This window comes from Ranitomeya imitator, chromosome 9 (assembly GCF_032444005.1).
Source record: "Ranitomeya imitator isolate aRanImi1 chromosome 9, aRanImi1.pri, whole genome shotgun sequence".
In the NCBI taxonomy this organism is placed as follows: Eukaryota; Metazoa; Chordata; class Amphibia; order Anura; family Dendrobatidae; genus Ranitomeya; species Ranitomeya imitator.
In genome coordinates this window covers 124,139,846-124,166,899 of record NC_091290.1, presented here as the reverse complement: position 1 = coordinate 124,166,899, position 27,054 = coordinate 124,139,846, and the positions used below count along the sequence as shown (strand labels likewise).

The 27,054-nt window shown below is 45.4% G+C and overlaps 1 protein-coding gene across 4 annotated transcripts in view; it reads left to right on the top strand.

The window, feature by feature from the left end:
• WWOX (WW domain containing oxidoreductase) overlaps window positions 1-27,054 on the top strand; it is a 1,078,647-nt gene that overhangs the window by 248,611 nt on the left and 802,982 nt on the right. For all 4 annotated transcript variants that reach the window (XM_069738841.1, XM_069738844.1, XM_069738840.1 and 1 more), the window contains exon 7: window positions 5,228-5,316. In XM_069738841.1, coding sequence (XP_069594942.1) covers window positions 5,228-5,316 — 89 coding nt within the window. The remainder of the gene's footprint in view (window positions 1-5,227; window positions 5,317-27,054) is intronic.

Here is a 27,054-nt window from a genome sequence, read left to right as displayed (position 1 = left end):
GTCCTGTGTTTCCTGCCGTCCTAAGTCAGTCCTGTGTCTCCTGCCGTCCTAGCTAGCCCTGTGTTCTCTGCCGTGTCTCTGCCAGCCCTGTGTTCCAAACTACATATCTGTACCTGCACGTCCAGTGTGAACAGGCCCTTACCTGTTCTTTCATATACCACATCAACCAGTCCTGTGTTCTCTGCCGTGCCGCCCAATCCTGTGTTCCTGCCAGTCCTGCCGTTCCTGCCCTGCCTTCCAGTCCTGTGTTCCTGCTGTCCTAGCCAGTCCTGTTTCCTGCCGTGTCTCTGCCAGCCCTGTGTTCTCTGCCGTGTCTCTGCCAGCCCTGTCTCAGCCGTGCCAGCCTACTCGTCTGTGTTCCAGCCGTGCTCTTCTGCCAGTCCTGCCTGATGCCCGCACCAATCCTGGTGTTCCTGTCTCCCAAGTGGGATCAGCAGCCACAGCCAGACACCACTCTGGAGTAGCACCTGGCAGCTGCCTGCTGCACAAGCCTGACCTCACCATCAGAGGCTCCAGTGAAAACCCAGGCAGCTGTTATAGTCACACCCCTTCCAGGGTAGTCTGGTTTGTGGCACAGTGGGGCCACAAAACCCCCGAGCTCACGCCCACCAGTCAGGGCGTGAGCGTAACAGCTGTGTTATATACTACGTGGCTGCTATATACTGCGTGGGCTGTGTTATACACTACGTGGCTGCTATATACTGCGTGGGCTGTGTTATATACTATGTGGCTGCTATATACTGCGTGGGCTGTGTTATATACTATGTGGCTGCTATATACTGCGTGGGCTGTGTTATATACTACGTGGCTGCTATATACTGCATGGGCTGTGTTATATACTACGTGGCTGCTATATACTGCGTGGGCTGTGTTATACACTACGTGGCTGCTATATACTGCGTGGGCTGTGTTATATACTATGTGGCTGCTATATACTGCGTGGGCTGTGTTATATACTACGTGGCTGCTATATACTGCATGGGCTGTGTTATATACTACGTGGCTGCTATATACTGCGTGGGCTGTGTTATATACTACGTGGCTGCTATATACTGCATGGGCTGTGTTATATACTATGGCTGCTATATACTGTGGGCTGTGCTATATATTACGTGGCCAGTGTTATATACTGCGTGGCCTGTGTTACATACTACGTTGCCTGTGTTATATACTGCGTGGGCTGTGTTATATACTGCGTGCCTGCTATATACTGCGTGTGCTGTGTTATATAGTATGTGGCTGTGTTATATACTGCGTGGCCTGTATTAGCGCATCAGGTATTCTACAATATGTATGTATATAGCAGCCACATAGTATATAGCACAGGCCACGTAGTATTTGTCTGCTATATACTACATGGCTCTTATATACTACATGGCCTGTGCTATATACTATGTGGCTGCTATATACATACATACATACATATTCTAGAATACCCGATGCGTTAGAATCGGACCAGAATACCCGATGCGTTAATACAGGCCACGCAATATATAACAGTGGCCACACAGTATATAACACAGCCACATACTATATAACACAGCCCACGCAGTATATAACACAGGCGACGTAGTATATAACACTGGCCACGTAATATATAGCACAGCCCACGCAGTATATAGCAGCCACATAGTATATAACACTGCTATATAATTGTCTAAGGAACACTTCCGTCTGTCTTTCTGTCTGTCTGTTTGTCACGGATATTCATTGGTCGCGGCCTCTGTCTGTCATGGAAATCCAAATCGCTGATTGGTCGCGGCAAATCAGCCACGACCAATCAGCGACGGGCACAGTCCGGAAGAAAATGGCCGCTCCATACTCCCCGCAGTCAGTGCCCGGCGCCTGCATGCTCCCCTCCACTCACCGCTCAAACACAGGGTTAATGCCTGCGGTAACGGACCGCGTCATGCCGCTGGTAACGCACTCCGTAACCGCTGCTATTAACCCTGTGTTTTCCCAACTTTTTACTATTGATGCTGCCTATGCGGCATCAATAGTAAAAAAAAATGTAATGTTAAAAATAATAAAAAAACAAAAAACCTGCTATACTCACCCTCCGTAGTCTGCCGAGCAGCACACGCCAGCCGCCATCTTCCGTTCCCAGCGATGCATTGCGAAATTACCCAAAAGACTTAGCGGTCTCGCGAGACCGCTAAGTCATCTGGTTAATTTCGCAATGCATCCTGGGAACGGAAGATGGCGGCAGCCGTGCGCATATCGCCGGAGCTTCGATGGATCCCAGGGGTGAGTATATAACTATTTTTTATTTTAATTATTTGGTTAACAGGGATATGGTGCCCACACTGCTGTATAGTACGTGGGCTGTGTTAGATACCGCGTGACTGCTATATACTACACAGGCAGTGTTATATACTATGTTGGCTGTCTTCTGTACTGCGTGGACTGTGCTATATATTACGTGGCCACTGTTATATACTGCGTGGGCTGTTTTATATACTATGTGGCTGCTATATACTGCATGGGCTGTGTTATATACTACTTGGCTGCTATATACTGCGTGGACTGTGCTATATATTACGTGGCCAGTGTTATATACTGCGTGGCCTTTGTTTTATACTACGTCGCCTGTGTTATACACTGCGTGGCTGCTATATACTGCGTGGGCTGTGTTATATAGTACGTGGCTGTGTTATATACTGCGTGGCCACTGTTATATACTGTGTGGCCTGTATTAATGCATCGGGTATTCTACAATATGTATGTATGTATATAGCAGCCACATAGTATATAGCACATGCCACGTAGTATTTGTCTGCTATATACTACATGGCTCCTATATACTACGTGGCCTGTGCTATATACTATGTGGCTGCTATATACATACATAAATACATATTCTAGAATACCCGATGCGTTAGAATCGGGCTAACATCTAGTAGATAGATAATAGATAGATAATAGATATATAGTAGATAGAGAGATAATGGATAGATAGATAGATGGATAATAAATAGATAGAACATAGATAATAGATAAATAGATGATAGATAATAGATAGATACTGTGGATACATAATTGATTTATAGATAATAGATGGATAATAGATAGATAGAACATAGATAATAGATAACTAGATGGTGGCTCGATTCTAACGCATCGGGTATTCTAGAATATGCATGTCCACGTAGTATATTGCCCAGCCACGTAGTATATTGCCCAGCCACGTAGTATATTGCCCAACCACGCAGTATATTGCCCAGCCATGTAGTATATTGGCCAGTCACATAGTATATTGCCCAGCCACGTAGTATATTGCCCAGCCATGTAGTATATTGGCCATCGACGTAGTATATTGCCCAGCCACGTAGTATATTGCCCAGTTACGCAGTATATTGCCCATTTACGTAGTATATTGCCCAGCCATGTAGTATACAGCACAGAGCCACGTAATATATTGCACAGCGACGTAGTATATTGGCCAGCCACGTAGTATATTGCCCAGCCACGTAGTATACAGCACAGAGCCACGTAGTATATTGCACAGCGACGTAGTATATTACCGAGCCACGCATGTCACAGGTTAAAAAAATAAAAAATAAACATACTCACCTAACGATCCGAGGGCCCCTTGTAGTTTAACATACTCACCATTCTGGTCGCTGCTCCTCAGCGTCCCGTTTCTCCGCCTCCTGGGATCCAACGGCGCTGTGCAGATGGGAGCGCGGCTACTGCCATCTTGCGTTCCCAGGATGCTTTGCGAAATTACCCATATGACTTAGCGGTCTCGCGAGACCGCTAGGTCTTCTGGGTAATTTCGCAAAGCATCGCTGGGAAAGGAAGATGACTGCGGGGAGCGGAGCGCCGGGGACACTGACCGCGGGGAGCGGAGCGCCGGGGACACTGACTGCGGGGAGCGGAGTGCCGGGGACACTGACTGTGGGGAGCGGAGCGTCGGGGACACTGACTGCGGGGAGAGGAGCGCCGGCCACTGACTGCGGGGAGTACGGAGCGGCCATTTTCTTCCGGACTGTGCCCGTCACTGGTTGGTCGTGGCTGTTTTGCGGCGACCAATCAGCGACTTGGATTTCCATGATAGACGGAGGCCACGACCAATGTATATCCGTGACAGACAGACAGAAGGACAGACGGAAGTATCCCTTAGACAATTATATAGTAGATAGATGGATAGATGAATGGATGGATGGACGAACAGATAGATGCTGTGGATAAATGATTGGTGATAGATAAAAAGATAAAAAAGAGGCTGCTCTCAAACTGTGCAAAAATGGACCTTTGTTAGCTCCCTTGGCGATGTTTCTAGGATAGAGTCGAAACGCTATTACATGGGCTGATAAAAGTCGATATTTTTTGCACAGGTTATTTGAGTGCTGCCTCTTTTTTATCTCTTAAATTATTGCAACAGTTGGATTCTGTACAAGAAGGCCGTGCACCGGAAGAGTTCTGGTTTCTGGTGCTGTTCCATTTTAATTTTTGGGATGGATAGATAGATATTAGATAAATAGATATCAAACAGATAGATTTAAGATTTGTAGATTTATATAGAGTATAGACAGATTATAGATAGGTAATATATATTAAATGTACAGATTATTTTTCTTTTTCTTTTTTTTTTGGTGTATAGATAGATAAATAGATACGTGAAAAATAGATAATAATTTTTCAGATATTTTACAACCAAATCCTTAATAATAAAATAAAATGTTTGTAGAGCTTAGCACAAGGATGGTCTGCAGCTCAGGTCATGGTGTTGTATGATGGAGAGATATGAGACCTTGCTCCGCCATATGTGAGCCGTAGATGTGAGATGTTAGGTAGTTCTGTCTAGTATTATGGATGTGTCTTCTTCAGGAAGCGCGTCGGCTCCTGCGCTGCTGCAGATTTGTTTGTGCGCCCCATAACGTGGAGCTCACAGGCCGTCTGGCAGGAGATGGTTAATCCATTCTTCTGCTCGGTGATAGATTGTGTTGCTTGACAGAGTGAAGGATCCTTGGCACTGTCTGGTTTTAATTCATAGGCTTTAATAAACTGGTTAGACACCTATGCACTGTGTTTAGCCGCGCTGCATTGCTACAACGCTACCTCTGGCAGTGAACACTCGTCCCTCATTCACTTGAGTGATTTACACCCACTGTGGGCATTTTATATTAAGCACGCGGACTCGGATATGTTCCACAGCACATTAAGTGTAATGCGATATCTTCATCCAAGTTTACCGTTATTTATCTTTTTTTTTGCACTGCAGCACAAAGCAAAGATAGAAGTCATGTGCCTGGATCTGGCCTCCCTCCGCAGCGTGCAAAGCTTTGCCGAAGTCTTTAGGAGCAAAAATCTGTAAGTAAAAAGGGTGATAAAATGCTCTTTTTGGGGGTTTATTGCATACACCACAGCACAATGGCTTTGAATTAACCAATCATGGATAAAACAATCCTTTAATCCAGGTATAACATGGGAATACCGTGATCCTGACATCCACCCCATTTTTTGTAGATTGAGCTACTTCGCTGTTTTGGTTGATCAGCTCCTCTGATCAAGTATGACAAGGTGCGATTGTAGGGTCTAGTAATGTTTGTCGGAGACTTACATTATGTAGGAGCTCTGCCCATATGAGTTTACAATCTATAGAGAAGGAATAAAAGGAAGGAGAAAGCAGTAATGGATTGATGGAATAGGGGCTTATCCAGATTTTTAGGCCTGGGTCTCAAGAAGAGCCTGGGGGCACAACTATTGTAACCGGGAGCTTAAAAGAGTAAAGGCTGTAAGCGAAAAAATTTTAAGCCAGAGTGTCCAGGTTTTAAGGGAGAACGTAAGAGGGTCAAGGTCATAAGCAAGAGCTTAAAAGAGTCGAGGTTGTAAGATAGAGCGTAAAAGGGTCAAGGTTGTAAGCAAGAGTGTGAAAGGGTCAAGGTTGAAAGTGAGAGAATGAAAGGTTCAAGATTGTAAGTCAGTGTAAAAGGGTCCAGGTTTTAAGGGAGAGTGTAAGAGAGGGTCCAGGTTGTAAGGGACAGTATAAAAGGGTCAAAGTTGCTATCGATCGTGTTAACCCTGCTGTTCTGTTCGGTCTGGGGAGACCTATTTTGAACTTTGGTATTTTTTGGGGTGTTCAAGATGCGGTTCTGAAACTTGTGGTTGATTGACTTAAATGAGGATGGGTCGGTCGGCCACGGGTTTCAGAGCCGCATCTTGAATATTTTAAAGAATATTGAAGTTCAAAGTCGGTCATTTTTGACCAACAGAACAGCAGGGTTAAAGGATCAAGGTTGTAAGCAAGAGTGTGAAAGGGTCAAGCTTGTAACCAAGAACATAAGAGGATCGAGGTTGTAATGGAAAATTTCAAAAGGTCAAGGTTGTTTGTGTGTGCATAATATGGTCAAGGTTGTAAGTGAGGGTGTAAAAGGGTCAAGGTTGGAAGTGAGAGTTAAAGAGAGCCAAAGTTGTAAACGAGAACATATTATGGTCGAGCTTTTAAGAGAGAGTGTAAGAGGGTCAATGTTGTAAGGGAGAGTGTAAAATTGTCCAGGTTGTAAGGAGAGCGTAAGAATGTCAAGATTATAAGCGAGAGATTACAGGGTCAAAGTTGTAAGTGAGAGTGTAAAAGTGTCAAAGTTGTTAGCGAGAGTTTAAGAAACAGCTTAAGAGGGTCAAAGTTATAAGCGAGAGCATAAGAGGGTCAGGATTATAAGCGAGAGCGTAGAAGTGTCAAGGTTGTAAGCAACAGCTAAAGAGGGTCAAAGTTATAAGTGACATCATAAGAGGGTCAAAGTTATGAGAGACAGCATATGAGGTTCAAGGTTATAAGCAAGTGAATGTAGAAGGGTCAGTGTTGTTAGTGAGAGCGTAAAAGTGCCATAGTAGTAAGCGAGAGTTTAAGCAACAGCTTAAGAGTGTCAAGGTTGTAAGCAACAGCTTAAGAGGGTCAAGGTTGTAAATGAAGAGCGTAAGAGAGTCAAGGATGTAAGTGAGAGCATAAAATTATCCAGGTTGTTAGGAGAGCATCAAAAGGGTCAAAATTGTGGGCTTGAAAGGGACAAGGTGGTAACTGAGAGTGTAAAAGGGTTAAGGTTGTAACAGAGAGTGTATGAGAGTCAAGGTTATAATTGGGTGTGTAAAAGGGTCCTGGTGGTGCTGCCTCCCAATATAAGTCAGCACAACTTTTGCCTTTTTTGAGTTTGTCATTTGCAAATTACTCCTTCATTATCCATGAATTGGCATGTACTCTTTAAAACTAACATGCAAAGTTTGATACCCCATCTTAGCAAGTTATCACCTATCTACAGGACCACTTAATCCAATCACTGAGACCATCCAGCAATGAGGCTGTGACGTGATCTCCATAAGTCCTACAGTCAATGGTAGTGCGCATGCACGGCCATCACTCTATACCAACCTAGCACTTTTGAGCATTTTCACACAGAAGCTGTTGCGGATGCTGAGACCCACCCCCCACTGATCCCAACAATGGGTCTCCGATGTGCAAACTTCAGCAACTCTGAAGAAAATGAATGACATTAGTGGTGCGCATGCGCGGTGATCATTAGAGCCCCGTTCTCGGAATCGATTGGGGTCCCTGTAGGTGGGATTAATTGGTGACTACCAAAATAACAGCACTTATTTGCGGACGCTGAGACCCACCCCCCACTGATCCCAACAATGGGTCTCCGATGTGCAAACTTCAGCAACTCTGAAGAAAATGAATGACATTAGTGGTGCGCATGCGCGGTGATCATTAGAGCCCCGTTCTCGGAATCGATTGGGGTCCCTGTAGGTGGGATTAATTGGTGACTACCGAAATAACAGCACTTAATCCTGGTATGTAAACCAGTCTTCTTTGCTTCTACTACACAAGAAGCATTTCAGAGGTTTTGTTGCCTCCTGGGATATAATAATCTCCCCCTTGTCCAGCACCGTTCTCACATCTTGGAGTGATGGTTATTTTATGTTCTTGGCTCCCGACATCTCGTGCCCCTGGACTCTATTTGGGAGCTTTCACCTGACAATCCATCTGTCAATAAACACCACATTGTCTTCTGTTTCTGTTCTAATTCTTGCAGTTTTATTTTGGAGAGGAGCCAGACCACACACGAAGCGAAAGCTCTCCAGACGGCTCCTAACGGGAGGAACGTCTGCGCCGGACAAATACTGCTTTGTGCTACACAATATCATTATATGTAAAGTATTTTACATGGAGCTGTTTACCGAGGACAAGGGATGAGAGTAGAGACGGGCGAGCGGCGGTGTTTGCAGCTGGAGGCCAGGATGGAGGCAATGAATGTGATTTGTCCATGGCCTTCTCATCGCTGCGGCACTATTCTGTGCATGGTTAGGTAATTGTGACTGCAATAGAGTTGCACAGATGTATGTAATATATGTAGTAAGTAGGGAGGACGGGTAGAGGCAGAGCCGGGGTCGTCAGATATTTACAGTACCGTGACTAATTAATAAGTAAGTAGGGAATCATGATGTCCTGGTACTGGAGGTAAAGAGCAGAGAGACAGAAATGACAGTTTACTAATAGATATGAGAGAGATGTAGATACAAGGGATAAAGATAGAAGAGCGATAAAGGAGTAGGTATAGATATAAGAGAACGATAGGAGAGATGAATTTCATGCAAAGGGATGAAGTGATAGATATTAAAGGGCCACTGTCACCCCCCTCCAGCCGTTATAAACTAAAAGAGCCACCTTGTGCAGCAGTAATGCTGCATTCTAACAAGGTGGCTCTTTCAGTTTTGTGTTCATGTATTACTAAAATAAAGCGCTTTGAAACTTTTCAAAACTACCTATCTTTCTCCACGGAGGCGGGTCTGAAGCCTCCTCTGTGTAGCGCCCAACTGCCGTCACTGATCTCTTCTGGGGCGATGGTCACCGCCCCCTGCACGCTGTTCTTCTTAAATCCGACGCCTGCACTGTGCGTGCCTGCCTGGGGCAGGCGCAGTGTTCATTGGCCGTCATAGCTCAGATGCAGGGTTCCTGCCTCCGCCTGTGCGGGCAGTGCGGCCACCCTGTTACTGAATCCCCGCCCCGCACTGTGTTATGCATTATGCACAGTGCGGGGCTGGGATTCCTGGGCAGATTCCTGCACAGACCGACGCTGGAAGGCGGGGAACCTGGGGGAGCGTCTGACAAGCGCAGTGCACATGCCCAGGAATCCCAGCCCCGCTCTGTGCATAATGCATAACACAGTGCGGGGCGCGGATTCAGTAACAGGGTGGCCGCACTGCCCGCACAGGCGCAGTCAGGAACCCGGCATCTGAGCGGACTGCCAATTCTCAATGCGCCTGCCCCAGGCAGGCACGCACAGCGCAGGCGCTGGATTTAAGAAGAACAGCGCGCAGGGGGCGGCGACCATGGCCCCAGAAGAGATGAGTGACGGCAGTTGGGCGCTTCACAGAGGAGGCTTCAGACCCGCCTCCGTGGACAAAGACAGGTATTTTTGAAAAGTTTCAAAGCGCTTTATTTTAGTAATACATGAACACAAAACTAAAAGAGCCACCTTGTTAGAATGCAGCATTACTGCTGCACAAGGTGGCTCTATTAGTTTATAACGGCTGGAGGGGGGTGACAGTGGCCCTTTAAATAGATACATTTGATATAGATAATGGATAGAAGAGATAGATAATGATAGATAATAGATAGATATAAAAATAGATTGATAGATAGATAATAGAAGGTAGAAAGAAGATAAATAGAAAATAGATAGATAATAAATAATAGATACTAGATAGATGATAGATAGATAGATAATAGATAAATAATAGATAATAGATTATAGATAGATATGAGATAGATAAATAATAGATAGATGATAGATAGATAACTAATACATCGATAATTTATAGATAATAAATAATAGATGATAGATAGATATGAGACTGATGGATGTAGATGACGATCGGTATAGTCAGAGGAATAAATAGACATGAGCAGGGTCGGACTGACCCACCGGAAACCAGAGGATCTGGCCAGCACCACAACTCCTGCCGCCATTTGCCTGCTCTGCCTTGTATTCTGACCGCATGCACCGAGCGGTGAGTGCGTTATTCCATACTCGGTGCCCGCAGGCCGTCTGCACTGCTCAGCAACAAGTGATGTGAAGTGAAGTTTCTCATCACCTGCTGCTGCTATTGATCTCATTGCTCTCACCGCTCTCTCAGCTGTGGAGCGCTCGATGAGATCAATAAAAGCCGCAGTAGGTGATGAGAAAGCTCTCACTGCACATCACTTGTTGCTGAACAGTGCAGAAAGCCGCTGACACCGAGTGTAGAACAAAGCACTCACAGCACAGCCAGCTCCATCGCAGACTGTGAGACTGCACACACAGACAGCATGGGGGCGTCTAGAACGGAGTTGATTTTTGGAGGGAATGATGTCACCAGAAGGGGCGGGGCCTTCTTCAGTCCACTGAAGACCCTATAGCAGGAAGTAAAGCTGTGCTAAGGCTCTTAGAGAGGAGGGAAATGAGAGGCTGCACCATGGAACTGTGTGAGGAGCAGAGGACTGAGGGACTGCACAATAGACCCTTGTACAGATGGGAATGAGGACCTGGGACTCAGTGTGAGTACTCTGAGAATGTATTTTGGAAAGGGTTGATGTTACTTTAGTGGGCTGCATAGAGAAGATGATGATGAGGGGCTGTGTGAAGAACGGGAGATGATGAGGGGCTGTAGAGAATGGGGATGAGTAGGGGCTGTGTGGAGAACGGGGGATGATGAGGGGGCTGTGTGGAGAACGGGGGATGATGAGGTGGCTGTGTGGAGAACGGGGATAATGAGGGGGCTGTGTGGAGAACGGGGGGTTAATGAGGGGGCAGTGTGAAGAACTGAGAGGCTGTGTGTAGAAAGGGGGGATGATGAGGGGCTGTGTAGAGAATGGGGAATGATGAGACGCTGTGTGGAGAACGGGGGGATGATGAAGGGCTGTGTGGAGAATGGGAGGCATGATGAGGGGCTGTGTGGAGAATGGGGGATGATGAGGGGCTGTGTGGAGAATGGGGGGATGATGAGGGGCTGTGTGAAGAATGGGGGATGTTGTTGCACTGTGTGGAGAAGGGGGGAATGATGAAGGGCTGTGTGAAGAACAGGGGATGATGTGGCGCTGTGTGGAGAAAGGGGGGATGATGAAGAACTGTGGAGAAAGGGGATGATAAGGGGCTGTGTGGAGAATGGGGAGATGATGAGGGGCTGTGTGAAGAACGGGGATGATGAGAGCGCTGTGTGGAGAACGGGGGAATGATGAAGGGCTATGTGGAGAACGGGGGGGAATGATGAAGGGCTGTGTGGAGAACAGGAGGTGATGAGGGGCTGTGTGGAGAACGGGAATGATGAGAGGCTGTGTGGAGAATGGGGATGATGATGGGCTGTGTGGAGAACTGGGGGGATGATGATGGGCTGTCTGGGGAACGAGGGAATGATGAAGGGCTGTGTGGAAAATGGAGGGATTCTGAGGGGCTGTTTGGAGAATGGGGGGATGATGATGAGAGGCTGTGTGGAGAATGGGGGAGATGATGAAGGGCTGTGTGGAGAACGGGGGGATGATGTGGGACTGTGTGGAGAACGGGATGATGAGGGGCTGAGTGGAAAACGGGGGGATGATGAGGGGGCTGTGTGGAGAATGGGGGGATGATGAGGGGCTGTCTGGACAATGGGGGGATGATGAGGGGCTGTGTGGAGAACAGGGGGATGATGAAGGTGCTGTGTGGAGAACGGGGAGATGATGAGGGCGCCGTGTGGAGAACAGGGGGGATGATGAAGGTCGGTTTGGAGAACAGGGGGATGATGAGGAGCTGTGTGGAGAATGGGGGAGATGATGAGGGGCTGTGTGGACAATGGGGGGATGATGAGGGGCTGTGTGGAGAACGGGGGGATGATGAAGGTGCTGTGTGGAGAACGGGGAGATGATGAGGGCGCCGTGTGGAGAACAGGGGGGGATGATGAAGGTCGGTTTGGAGAACAGGGGGATGATGAGGGGCTGTGTGAAGAATGGGGGAGATGATGAGAGGCTGTGTGGAGAAAAGGGGATAATGAGGAGCTGTGTGAAGAACGGGGATGATGAGGGGCTGCGTGAAGAACGGGGATGATGAGGGGCTGCGTGAAGTGGGGGATGATGAGGGGACACCTCTATTCTTGATAACCAGCCTTGCTAACGCTGACAACTAAGGGTTGCAGCCCCAGCTGACAGTTTTGCCTGGCTGGTTATCAAAAATACAGAGGAGCCCATGCTGTTTTTTTCTAATTGTGTGTTCACATTGCACTTTTTATGTGTTTCTGCCGCGTTTTTTGCCACAGCGGAAACGCTTAAAAAACTTATTCCCATACAATCCTATGCTGTGTCCATGCTGCGGATTTCCCCACTGCGGATTCGCATATCAGTAAAATCCGCAGCATGTTCATTATTTCTGCAGAATTGCGGCGATTCCGACGCCATAGGATTGCATTGAAACGCTCACTTTACACATGTGGCTATGCCCACCATGCGTAAAGTGAGCGCTTCATGTGCGGATGGTACCCAGGATCTGGAAGAGAGGAGACTCTCCTCCAGGCCCTGGGTACCATATTCCTATAAAAAAAAAAAAGAATTTAATTAAAAAGTACGGATATACTTACCTTCTGATGTCCCCCGGAGTCCTCCCGGCTCTCAGCGGTGCACGCGGCGGCTTCCTTTCCAAGGGATGCGCGAATTACCTGGGATGACGTCTCGGTCACGCAACCATGATGTCACAAAGCTCCTTAGCGCAAAGCATCCCTGGGAACGGAATGCACCGGGAGCGCCACTAAGGAGATCGGGGGCCTTCGGAAGGTGAGAATAACCATATTTTTTATTTTTTTTAATTATTTTTAACATTCTTTCTTTTACAATTGATGCTGCATAGGCAGCATCGATAGTAAAAAGTTGGTCACACTTGTCAAGCACTATGCTTGTGTGACCAACCTGTCAATCACTTTTCCAAGCGATGCTTGGAAGACGCAAGCTAAAAACGCTTGTGTCTAGCGTGTGACTGGTGTGTATGTGTCATGTGTTTGGTGTGTGTATGTGGCACACGTCTAATTAATACAATCTTTCTGTGCTTTTAAAATATATTTTTTTTCTCGGCAGCACTTGACTTGTTTACACAAAATTATCTGCTGCCGATAAGGATGTTTTTAAATCAACCATAAAAATCATTGCACCCAACAATGAACGTTTTGCGATTGTTTGGACGGGTATATAGTTGGAAAAAATTCCTTGATTATCAGCTTGACAAGAAGACTTTGTAGCAAGTAAAGGGAAGACTTTGTAGCAAGTACCCCTTTGGCATGGAGGGCCCCAAGAATGATATTCTCTGGTGGCCCCATGTAAGCCTTACTTATATTGTGGCTGTGCTGCGTTATTCCCAGCCACTTATTTCCTTTTTTTCCCCCCCGTCTTCCTCTTCCCTGGGCACGGCGTAGACGAGTCGTGGTGTGTACAGAAGCATGCAGCAGTTAGGGGACTTTGTGAACTCCATTACAGCGCTGTATTTCTCCAGGGAATCAGGGGAACGGGCTGTCATTGGGAAAAAGTAACGTCCTAATACATGTAATGCTTTTGTCAAAATGATTTGACCATGGTCTTTAAAAGCAGTCGTCTGTAACCCTTGGGCAATTTCATATTTTTCTAATCATTTCACCATCAGTTTACAAGCTTGGCGCCCAGCAATAAATCAGACCCAGCCTCACCCGTAATTAGCTGGCAGGATTTTTCGACATGTAATTGCGTTGTTTACATTTCCGTCTCCATTTTTTCCATTCCTCATAAAAGGCGCTTGAAGATGCAGTTTATCTGGAAAAGGTTTATTATCTGTAGCTGAATAGTTTGAGATCATAGAATTTGTTGTGAAATTAGGCTTATGTTGTTAATTAAAAATTTTTTTTCGGCAATTATCAAAATTATTAATCAATAATAACCTCCCTGAAGCAAATAATACACAGATTCCTTTATTTGCAAAGAGCGTCCCTCCTGAGCATAGGCTGTGCCTGGTACTGCAGCCAAGCACCATTAATTTTGATTAACTAAACTTTTATTTTTTTTTAATAGTTTTGTCCAGCAGGGAAAGTTATGAAACTTTACAAATTACTTTATTAGAGTATTTGTCTTCATTTCTTTAAAAAATTATTGCTTTTAAGTGTTTTCCAGCCTCTGTCTTTTTTGCCACTTTCTGCTTCATTGATATAAGTGGACCCTCGTTTGGAGTACAGATGATAGCAGTGATCGGTCAGCCCCTGTCTCCTCCTCTGCGCTGACCAATCAGTGATGGGTCAGCCTCTGTCTCCTCTTCTGCACTGACCAATCAGTGATGGGTCAGCCCCTGTCTCCTCTGCACTGACCAATCAGTGATGGGTCAGCCCCTGTCTCCTCCTCTGCACTGACTAATCAGTGATGGGTCAGCCCCTGTCTCCTCCTCTGCACTGACTAATCAGTGATGGGTCAGCTTCTGTCTCCTCTGCACTGACCAATCAGTGATGGGTCAGCCCCTGTCTCCTCCTCTGCACTGACCAATCAGTGATGGGTCAGCTTCTGTCTCCTCTGCACTGACCAATCAGTGATGGGTCAGCCCCTGTCTCCTCCTCTGCACTGACTAATCAGTGATGGGTCAGCCCCTGTCTCCTCCTCTGCACTGACTAATCAGTGATGGGTCAGCTTCTGTCTCCTCTGCACTGACCAATCAGTGATGGGTCAGCCCCTGTCTCCTCCTCTGCACTGACCAATCAGTGATGGGTCAGCTTCTGTCTCCTCTGCACTGACCAATCAGTGATGGGTCAGCCCCTGTCTCCTCCTCTGCACTGACTAATCAGTGATGGGTCAGCCCCTGTCTCCTCCTCTGCACTGACCAATCAGTGATGGGTCAGCTTCTGTCTCCTCTGCACTGACCAATCAGTGATGGGTCAGCCCCTGTCTCCTCCTCTGCACTGACTAATCAGTGATGGGTCAGCCCCTGTCTCCTCCTCTGCACTGACCAATCACTGCCATCAGCTGTACTCCTTGACTGGAAAAAAGCCAGGGTTTGGAAGCCACAATCATTTTTTTCATAGGAATGAAGACAAATCTCCTAATACAATAATTGTCATAACTTTCAATGCTGGACAAAACTATAAAAAAAAAAAGTTGAATTGATCTTTAAAGGGCTGTCTTACGAAGACAATCCATTTTAAGGCAGATAGTCAATATTTTGGGGAAACCCACTGCCTGTGCCCTAGACAACAAGTGGCTTCCATTCTGGTAGACCCAATGCGTACTTTTATTTAAATAGATGACTACATTTACCCCTGGAGTCACTGCTGCTAGGTAAATGGGTGCCGTTTGCTCTGGCAATATGGCTGTTTGCCAAGGGGGCAGGTAATGGGAGTAGAGTTGGTGAGGATCATTTGCAGGACTTGGTCCATCGGCCATATCAGTAATCTGTAGACCTGAGAACCGCCTCCTACGTCCCAGCATCCGTTGCTCTTCTTTTGATTAGCCAGCCTGGCGCGACGTATTCTTTACAGTGTTACTTATCGCGCCAGGCCGGCTAATCAAGAGAAGAACCGCAGATGTCTTCAGGTCGAGACAGTTCTCAGGTCTTCCGTACATTGACAAGAGGCTACTAATGTGTCCAGAGGACCAGGTCCTGCAAATCAATTCACACTCATGGGCAATTAGCTGATTGCCCACCAGCCAAATTCTAAAACGGGATATATCTGTTTTAAATTAAGCTATGTTTGGGGCATTTTGGATTATAGATGAAGTTAGTTTAACCCCTTCGCGCCATGCGCCGTACTAGTACTGCGCTGCCGGCACTGCATTAGTGCCAGCCGCAGTACTAGTACGGCGCCGCCATTTTCCGATCACCGCGCGGCATCGCGCGGTGATCGGGTTCCGGTGTCTGCTGTTCCTGACAGCAGACAATCCCTGCACGCAGCCCCGGGTGCCTGCACCGCCCTCCCGCATCAGCGATCGCTGTGATTGGCTGGTCAATTCTGACCAGCCAATCACAGCGATGTGACAATAAAGTTTAAAAAAAAAAAAAAGCATGTGACAGGCTGTGATTGATGCTGTGTGACGTCGCACCAATCACAGCCGTCACAGTAGGTGGGGTGATTCACACGTCACCTCACCTGATTAACCCCTATGGCGCTGATTGGCTTAACAATAGCTTCTAGCCAATCAGCGCCAAAGGGGTTAATTTAAAATACCGATCACCGCCCTGCACGCCATCTTTCTCTCAGATTTGGCGTGCAGAGCGGTGGTCTAAGCCCCTCTGTGTCACCTTAGTGAAGGAATCCATTGGTGGCCAGTGCGATCCTCCCTGGGATCTCCTTCCTCCAGCTTGTGCTCCTGCTCCATCTTGTGCTCCGTGCTGTGTGCTCTCTGCTGCCATCTGCCTGCTGTGTGACTCCTGTGATCACAGCAGCAGCAGCACCTCCCCCACCCCTTTCCCATCCCCCATCCCTGTTCCAGTACCCCCTCCCTCCCCCACCCTCCAATTGAAATTTTTTGCGCACTTTTTTGCGCTTTTTTTCCTGTGCGCGGCGTCCCGCGCAGAGCATTCGTGCTCTTCCTGTGTCCGCAGCGCTCTGATCAGTATCGCTGCTGATCAGAGACTGCGCCACAGGACTTTTTTTTTTAGGTTAGTTAGTGTAGCGGACATTGCAGTCTAAGCGACGTCCGTTTTTTTTTTTTTTTTAGAAAAAAAATTGTAGTTAGTACAGTGTAGTTTTAGACGTAACAAGGTAGCGTAGCCGGCGTCAGTGTTTGGTGACGTCCCTCCATCCCTGTTCAAGTACCCCCCTCCAATTCAATTTTTTGCGCACTTTTTTGCGCTTTTTTTCCTGTGCGCGGCGTCCCGCGCAGAGCATTCGTGCTCTTCCTGTGTCCGCAGCGCTCTGATCAGTATCGCTGCTGATCAGAGACTGCGCCACAGGTCTTTTATTTTTTAGCTAGTTAGTGTAACGGACTTCGCAGTCTAAGCAACGTCCGATTTTTTTTTTCTTTTACAAAAATATAATTGTAGTTAGTACAATGTAGTCTTAGACGTAGATTAGCTGGTGTCACAGCGTTCGTGACGACCGGTCTTTTTTTTTTTAGAGAAAAAAAAAATTGTATAGAGTAGTTTAGTGGTAGCGTGTTAGTGTAGCCAGCGTCACAGCGTTAGTGACGACCGATCATCTTTTAGAAAAAAAAAAATCGTACTGAGTTTTATAGGTAGGGAGGTAGCGTCTTGTGCATAAAAAAAATCTGCTATCGCCGGATTATCTCTAGTGCATTAGGGGAGCGTACGTCACAGTGTTAGTGGCGTTCGCTTTTCTTTTGTAAAAAAAAATATTTAGTTGCGTAGGGTAAATTTATACTTTTTTTTTTATACAAACTTATTTTTTTACATTGATTTTTCTTTTCATCTTTTTTTCTTGTTTCTTCTACATTTTTTCTCACTACTTGTTTTTTCTCTCTGATTGGTTTTAATAAAGAGTACCCTATACACAAGCCCCACACATTACACGTGTAAAAGCACCACTTACACACACATACCCAGGGTTTGGGAAAAAAAATGGCCCATTCGTCAACAAGGCGCTATTCACCAGAGGAGGCTTACGCCATCCTTGCATCCGACACGGATTCAGCCAGTGAGGAAGATCCCACATTCCTCTATTCCTCCTCCTCCTCATCTGGTGAGGAAAGACCCCTAACACGGCGCCGTAGGACCCAGGCAACTCCTGCAGCAATCGATCCCGTATGAATTGCACCCCCGGAAAATTTTCAGCCCGTCATTCCGGATTTCAGCAGCAGCTCAGGAATCCAGTTTGACACGACTGGCCTCACTGAAATTGACTTCTTCAAATTCTTTTTCAGTGAGGAAATAATAAATATTATGGTGGCCCAGACGAACCTGTATGCCCAACAATTTTTTACCCAAAATCCCACGTCATCTTATGCCAGATGGACCCCCGTAAATGCAGCAGAGATGATGACATTTTGGGGAATTGTGCTGCATATGGGCCTAATCAAAAAGCCAAAGCTTCGGCAATACTGGAGTACTGACATTCTCTACAGTACACCGGTATTCCGCATGGCCATGAAAAGGACACGATTTGAAGCGATCCAAAAATTTTTGCATTTCAGTGATAATGCGCAGTGTCCTCCCCGAGACGATCCAAACTTTGATCGTCTATATAAAATTCGTCCAGTGGTTGAACACTTCAGCAGAAAATTTGCTGAGGCGTACACACCCCAGAGGGACATCGCTATTGATGAATCTCTCGTTCATTTCAAAGGGAGGCTAAAATTCCGACAGTACCTGCCCAGTAAGAGGTCCAGGTACGGAATAAAGCTGTACAAACTGTGAAAGAGTACCTCAGGGTACACCCACAGATTTAGGGTCTACGAGGGTAAGGACACCCAGATTAACCCCCCTGAATGCCCCCCCATCCTGGGGGTGAGTGGGAAAATTGTGTGGGAATTGCTGCACCCACTGCCGGATAAGGGTTATCACCTTTATATTGACAACTTTTACACCAGCATCCCACTCTTCAAGGCCCTCTCTGCCAGAGGTACAGCTGCATGTGGCACCGTGCGAAAAAATCAGCGAGGCCTCCCTAAGCCGCTAATTGGGCAAACGCTGAGAAAAGGGGAAAGCAGAGCCAAATGCAGCGACAACATGCTGGTGGTCAAGTATAAGGACAAAAGGGATGTCCTTATCCTGACCACCATACACCGTGACAACAGCACCCTTGTCACTGTTCGTGGGACCACAACACAAGTCCCAAAGCCAGATTGTATCCTGGATTACAATCGGTACATGGGGGGTGTGGATCTCTCAGATCAGGTCCTCCAACCATACAGTGCCATGCGAAAAGCTTACGTACGGTACAAAAAATTGGCCGTGCACATTGTACAGATGGCACTGTACAATGCTTTTGTGCTGTCCTGATCTGCAGGCAATACAGGGACCTTCCTTCAGTTTCAGGAGGTAGTCATCAAGGCCCTAATGTTTGGCACTCAGGGAGGTGAGGGTCCCAGTACTTCTGAATCTGATAGTGCCCGTATTGTCCAAGGTCAACATTTCCCAGGACAGGTTCCCCAAACAGCGAGGACAGGATGATCACAAAAACGGTGCAGAGTATATTCCAAGAGGGGAATCCGAAAGGACACAATTTACCATTGTGAAACCTGCCCTGAGAAACCTGGCCTTTGCATTAAGGATTGCTTCAAAGCATACCACACGTCCACAAATTAATAAAAGTTAGTTTATACCCTGTTGACACAACACACTGTAGTTTCCAACATGGGGTCACTTGTGGAGTGAGGCACTTGGAGGTTTACGGTGCTCACCACATATCTAAATAAATTCCTTGGGAGGTCCAGTTTTCAAAATGGGGTCACTTGTGGAGTGAGGCACTTGGAGGTTTACGGTGCTCACCACATATCTAAATAAATTCCTTGGGAGGTCCAGTTTTCAAAATGGTGTCACTTGTGGAGTGAGGCACTTGGAGGTTTACGGTGCTCACCACATATCTAAATAAATTCCTTGGGAGGTCCAGTTTTCAAAATGGGGTCACTTGTGGAGTGAGGCACTTGGAGGTTTACGGTGCTCACCACATATCTAAATAAATTCCTTGGGAGGTCCAGTTTTCAAAATGGTGTCACTTGTGGAGTGAGGCACTTGGAGGTTTACGGTGCTCACCACATATCTAAATAAATTCCTTGGGAGGTCCAGTTTTCAAAATGGTGTCACTTGTGGAGTGAGGCACTTGGAGGTTTACGGTGCTCACCACATATCTAAATAAATTCCTTGGGAGGTCCAGTTTTCAAAATGGTGTCACTTGTGGAGTGAGGCACTTGGAGGTTTACGGTGCTCACCACATATCTAAATAAATTCCTTGGGAGGTCCAGTTTTCAAAATGGGGTCACTTGTGGAGTGAGGCACTTGGAGGTTTACGGTGCTCACCACATATCTAAATAAATTCCTTGGGAGGTCCAGTTTTCAAAATGGGGTCACTTGTGGAGTGAGGCACTTGGAGGTTTACGGTGCTCAACACATATCTAAATAAATTCCTTGGGAGGTCCAGTTTTCAAAATGGGGTCACTTGTGGAGGATTTCCACTGTTTAGGTACATCAGGGGCTCTGCAAATGCAACGTGACGCCTGCAGACCAATCCATCTAAGTCTGCATTCCAAATGGTGCTCCTTCCCTTCTGAGCTCTGCCATGCGCACAAACAGTGGTTTTTCCCCACATATGGGGTATCGGCGTACTCGTGAAAAATTGCACAACATTTTTTTCTTTCTATTTTGTCCTATAACCCTTGGGAAAACAAAAAAAACCTTGCTAAAGATCATTTTTGTGGAAAAAATGTGTTCTATTTTTTTTTACGACTCATCGTTATAATTTTTGGTGAGGCACTTGGAGGTTCACGGTGCTCATCACATAGCTAGATAAGTTCCTTGAAGGGTCTAGTTTCCAAAATGGGGTCACTTGTGGCGGTTTTCCACTGTTTAGGCACATCAGGGGCTCTCCAAACGGGACATGGTGTCCGATCTCAATTCCAGCCAATTTTGGTTTGTAAAAGTCAAATGGCGCTCCTTCCCTTCCGAGCCCTGCCGTGTGCCCAAACAGTGGTTTTCCCCCACATATGGGGTATCCGTGTATTCAGGATAAATTGGTCAACAACTTTAGTGGTCCATTTTCTCCTTTTACACTTGTGTAGATAAAAAAAATTGTTGCTAAAAGATCATTTTTGGGGAAAAAATGTAATTTTTTATTTTCACGCCTCTACGTTCTAAACTTCTGTGAAGCACCTGGGGGTTCAAAGTGCTCACCACATAGCTAGATAAGTTCCTTGAAGGGTCTAGTTTCCAAAATGGGGTCACTTGTGGCGGTTTTCCACTGTTTAGGTACATCAGGGGCTCTCCAAACGGGACATGGTGTCCGATCTCAATTCCAGCCAATTTTGGTTTGTAAAAGTCAAAAGGCGCTCCTTCCCTTCCGAGCCCTGCCGTGTGCCCAAACAGTGGTTTTCCCCCACATATGGGGTATCAGTGTATTCAGGATAAATTGGTCAACAACTTTAGTGGTCAATTTTCTCCTTTTACACTTGTGAAGATAAAAAAATTGTTGTTAAAAGATCATTTTTGGGGAAAAAATGTGAATTTTTATTTTCACGCCTCTACGTTCTAAACTTTTGTGAAGCACCTGGGGGTTCAAAGTGCTCACCACATAGCTAGATAAGTTCCTTGAAGGGTCTAGTTTCCAAAATGGGGTCACTTGTGGCGGTTTTCCACTGTTTAGGCACATCAGGGGCTCTCCAAACGGGACATGGTGTCCGATCTCAATTCCAGCCAATTTTGGTTTGTAAAAGTCAAAAGGCGCTCCTTCCCTTCCGAGCCCTGCCGTGTGCCCAAACAGTGATTTTCCCCCACATATGGGGTATCAGTGTATTCAGGATGAATTGGTCAACAACTTTAGTGGTCCATTTTCTCCTTTTACACTTGTGAAGATAAAAAAATTGTTGTTAAAAGATCATTTTTGGGGAAAAAATGTGAATTTTTATTTTCACGCCTCTACGTTCTAAACTTTTGTGAAGCACCTGTGGGTTCAATGTGCTCACCACACAGCTAGATAAGTTCCTTGAAGGGTCTAGTTTCCAAAACGGGGTCACTTGTGGCGGTTTTCCACTGTTTAGGCACATCAGGGGCTCTCCAAACGGGACATGGTGTCCGATCTCAATTCCAGCCAATTTTGGTTTGTAAAAGTCAAATGGCGCTCCTTCCCTTCCGATCCCTGCCGTGTGCCCAAACAGTGGTTTTCCCCCACATATGGGGTATCAGTGTATTCAGGATAAATTGGTCAACAACTTTAGTGGTCAATTTTCTCCTTTTACACTTGTGAAGATAAAAAAATTGTTGTTAAAAGATCATTTTTGGGGAAAAAATGTGAATTTTTATTTTCACGCCTCTACGTTCTAAACTTTTGTGAAGCACCTGGGGGTTCAATGTGCTCACCACATAGCTAGATAAGTTCCTTGAAGGGTCTAGTTTCCAAAATGGGGTCACTTGTGGCGGTTTTCCACTGTTTAGGCACATCAGGGGCTCTCCAAACGGGACATGGTGTCCGATCTCAATTCCAGCCAATTTTGGTTTGTAAAAGTCAAATGGCGCTCCTTCCCTTCCGAGCCCTGTAGTGTGCCCAAACAGTGGTTTTCCCCCACATATGGGGTATCAGTGTATTCAGGATAAATTGGTCAACAACTTTAGTGGTCCATTTTCTCCTTTTACACTTGTGAAGATAAAAAAATTGTTGTTAAAAGATCATTTTTGGGGAAAAAATGTGAATTTTTATTTTCACGCCTCTACGTTCTAAACTTCTGTGAAGCACCTGGGAGTTCAATGTGCTCACCACATAGCTAGATAAGTTCCTTGAAGGGTCTAGTTTCCAAAATGGGGTCACTTGTGGCAGTTTTCCACTGTTTAGGTACATCAGGGGCTCTCCAAACGGGACATGGTGTCCGATCTCAATTCCAGCCAATTTTGGTTTGAAATAGTCAAACGGCGCTCCTTCCCTTCCGAGCCCTGCCGTGCGCCCAGACAGTGGTTTTCTCCCACATATGGGGTATCAGTGTATTCAGAAGGAATTGCACAACAACTTTCGTGGTCCATTTTCTTCTTTTACCCTTGTGAAAATAAAAAAAATGTTGCTAAAAGATCATTATGTGGAAAAAAAAGTTAAATGTTATTTTTTTCCTTCCACATTCCGTTAATTCCTGTGAAGCACCTGAAGGGTTAATAAACTTCTTGAATGTGGTTTTGAGTACCTCGGGGGGTGTAGTTTTTAGAATGGTGTCACTTTTGGGTATTTTAAATCCTATAAGCCTCTCAAAGTGACTTCAAATATGATGTGGTCCCTACAAAAAATGGTTTTATAAAAGTTGTTGAAAAAATGAGAAATCGCTGTTTAACTTTTAACCCTTATAACTCCCTAAGGAAAAAAAAATTGGTTCCAAAATGTTGCTGATGTAAAGTAGACATGTGGGAAATGTTATTTATTAACTTATTTGTGCGATATGAGTCTCTAATGCAAGGGTATAAAAATTCAAAGTTTGAAAATTGCAAAATTTTCGCCAAATTTCTGTTTTTTTTCACAAATAAACGAAGGTAATATCAAATAAATTTTACCATTATCATGAAGTACAATATGTCACGAGAAAACAATGTCAGAATCGCCAGGATCCGTTGAAGCGTTTCAGAGTTATTACCTCATAAAGTGACAGTGGTCAGAATTGTAAAAATTGGCCCTGTCACTTAGGTGAAAACAGGCTTCGGGGTGAAGGGGTTAAAGGACTGTAAAAAAAAAAAGTTACAGTATACTGCGATTTAGCCTCCAAACGCCATCATCATCTCAACCTGTCGATATCAGCGGGATAGACCAAGTCTATGGATGCTTTTATCCTCTCCCCGGACGTGGGGGCTTTATACTCTCCTCAACAGATGATGTCAAGGGAGACGAAGTTCTCTGCCCTGCTGATTTTTTGTCCAGAAGGAAGAAAAGCCAACACCAGAGGAGACTTGAAGACACAAAAGAGAATAGTAAAACCAAAAACACTCAGTTTGAAAAAATGTTGCAGTAATCCGCAAGTGCTAGTAAAAGATGTAAAAAACAGGGTATTTGGTTGATACGTTTTTTGCAAAAAATGTATACTAAGCTGCTCTACCAATCTTCACGGTATACCCTTATCAGAGCAGTCCTAACTAATGTATGCAATCCCTATCTGATGTGTTCCTGTTTCCACCAGAGGAGACTTGCAGCTGCCCTTTCAAGCACCTGCTAGCATTAAAACATGGAGCTTGTAAGCGCTGCACTCCTTGCCCAAGAAACTGGCCACCGCTGATTCACTGCAGAGGTGGCCGGTAACTTAAGCATTGAGAAACTGTACAATTAAACATCCCTCCTTTCTTGAAATCGGAAAGGATTTTTAATAAGACTTACATTTCAAAGTTACTTTATTTTTCCAAGCACTTTCCAATTCTGCTCATTTAGTAAGACGAGTCAGTCCCATTAATGCATAGATGTGCCTCTATATCGAATTTCGGATCATCACATTTTCTGCTTTATTAAAATGTTTTTTCCCTTCTCAGGCATTTATTATTATTATTATTTGTTGTTATAGCACCATTTATTCCATGGCGCTTTACATGTGAGGAGGGGTATACATAATAAAAACAAGTACAATAATCTTAAACATTACAATTCATAACTGGTACAGGAGGAGAGAGGACCTTGCCCACGAAGGCTCACAATCTACAAGGGATGGGTGAGGATACAGTAGGCGAGGGTAATAATTTATTACATTATTTGTTATTATTAAAGCCTTCAGCTCAATCTCAAGGCATGGCGACTTAATGGATGAACGCTGTGTACGAAGATTGATCTTGTGCAAGCCTAGATAGGTCCACCAGGGTCTTCTCCACCGTTATCTTGATAGTATCAAGCCATTGGGTTGCTGGTCTTCCTCTTCACCTTGTTCCTTCTATTCTTCCGACCATGATGTCCTTCTCCAGTGATTGTTCTTTTCATATGATATGTCCAAAGTAGGCAAGTGGTAGCTTAGTGATCCTTGCTTCGAGTGACATGTCTGGCTTGATTTGTTCTAAAATTGATTTGTTTGTTCTTCTTGCCATCCATGGTATTGATAACATCCTTCTCCAACTCCACATTTCGAAGGCGTTGATTCTTCTTCTGTCTTGTCTCTTTATCGTACAGGTTTCGCATCCATATGTTACATATCAGCACATTGCTGAGAGATGCTAGTCCTACCTCTGGAGCAGCATCTGTCTCAAGACCAGGGCTTTGTCCTGCACAATAGAGAATGGAAAGATGGTTTTCCATTTTCAGCTCACTCCATTCTCCGACAGGGACTCATTTTCAAGGAGGGTGTCAGGCCCTGAGATTGGACCTCCATATGGCTTCTCCTGTGGATATACCATAAATGAGCTCGCAACTACTGCTCTATAGCTGGCACGAGTGCCACCACGCTCCTCCGATGCCGCAGAGCCAATGATCGGAGAGGACAGCAGAGTTTTGGCCAGCGGCTCAACCATGACGTTGGTCTGAAATATCCATCGTTAGGAGCTCACTGCCTTTAAACCATAGAATGAAGGATTTTTACTGCACTATTAAATTATTTGACCTGCACCAAGTTTATGTGTTACACGTGTGCATCTGTGCAATATATATTGTTTTCATATGTCAAATGTCTTGTCTGTTGTCAGGTTGTCAATACCCTCTATGTGGCACGATCTGTATAAACCATGGCCGTACTCGCTATTTCTCCCTGCGTGAAGATTATTTTCTAGATTATAGTCGCATTGAAGCATTGCTTTCATAATAATCGTTCAGATCGAAACCTGGGGAACAAGATTTTGACCTTCGCGGTCACTTTATAGTATTCCTGTTTAATTGCACAGAGCCCCGTTCCTTCCAATAGCTATAGGGCAAATTATTAGTGTGACCAGTAGTCAGTACGACGCTCATCTCCGAACGTCCTTGGTGTTTTATAGACCTAGTTAACAACATAATAAAAGCAACGCAGGCTTTAGAGCATGCATTATATAAAATTAAAAAAAGCTGAGACGTGTGCTGGATGGAAAGGAAGAAAATTCTTCCATAAGTTTCCTCTGCACTGACTCGAAAATAGAAGAAAAAATGTTCTTTCACCGAAACCACAGCTCAACATTGAATTTCAGATTCAGTCCTTGTCCCCACGGGCATTACGGGTCAGGTTGAAGTTCCAGTTCTTGAAATAATTCAGGTGAGATTTCTGATAGGGTTGTGATAGGGTCACTTTAGGATAACATGAACAGATAGTGTTTGAAGAATTATGTCTTGGCTTGTTTGCTCTAGCTGGGGACTTGCCTTCACCGCACAGGTAGTGAACCTTTCAGTTCCTTCTGTTTTTTTTTCTTTATGATAAACATAGCATGGAAGTCAAGGCAGAAGATGAAGGGGGGAGAACGAAGGCAGCAGCTGCTCGAGGGAACGAGGGGATACATTTCTGGTGCTCCCATTTAATTCCTGTAGAATTTTATCGAGAGTGGCTTCGGGGTCACTTGACAAGTGACCAGGCGCTGCTCACTTCTCTCAAGTCACCTTGTCATGACAATCATGCTAAATCACTCGCTGTATCACTCTTAAAACAGATCCATGTCTCTGCATCTCGGGGCTTCCACACCATCGGAGCGGTAAACTCTTTTAAGGGTTTATGATATTTTGGGCCAGATACAAACCTGGTAGATGAACGCAAGAACATTTCAAAGTGGACTTTCATAAAATTGGATTTTGCAAAGATGAATTTAAAGGAAGTCTGTCAGTACAAATTGACTGTCCATAGCAGTCACCGGAGTCTGGTGCACCCCTGGCTTGGTCCGAGAAGTTTAGTAAACCTTGCCATCTACTTGTTTTCCAACTTTCTCCACCCTCCTCTGGCTCCTGTAAAGCCAGGCTATCAATCAAATTAAAGAAGATAGATGAGAACGAGTAGGTGACAAGGTGCATTAAAAAATGATTGGCCACACTAAGGGTGCATCAAAAATGTTTGGCCACAGCAACAGTGCACCAAAAATATTTGTCCATGGCAAGGGTGCACCAAAAATATTTGTCCATGCCAAGGGTGCACCAAAACTGTTTGTCCATGCCAAGGGGGAACCAAAAATGTTTGTCCATGGCAAGGGTGCACCAAAAATGTTTGTCCATGCCAAGGGTGCACCAAAAATGTTTGTCCATGCCAAGGGTGCACCAAAAATGTTTGGCCATGCAAAGGGGGAGCAAAAAATGTTTGTCCATGCCAAGGGTTCACCAAAAATGTTTGGCCACGCCAAGGGGGAACCAAAAATGTTTGTCCTTGCCAAGGGTGCACCAAAAATGTTTGGCCATGCCAAGGGTACACCAAAAATGTTTGGCCATGCCAAGGGTGCACCAAAAATGTTTGGCCATGCCAAGGGGGAAACAAAAATGTTTTGCTACGCCAAGGGGGAGCCAAAATTTTTTGGCCATGCCAAGGGGAAATCAAAAATGTTTGGCCATGCCAAGGGG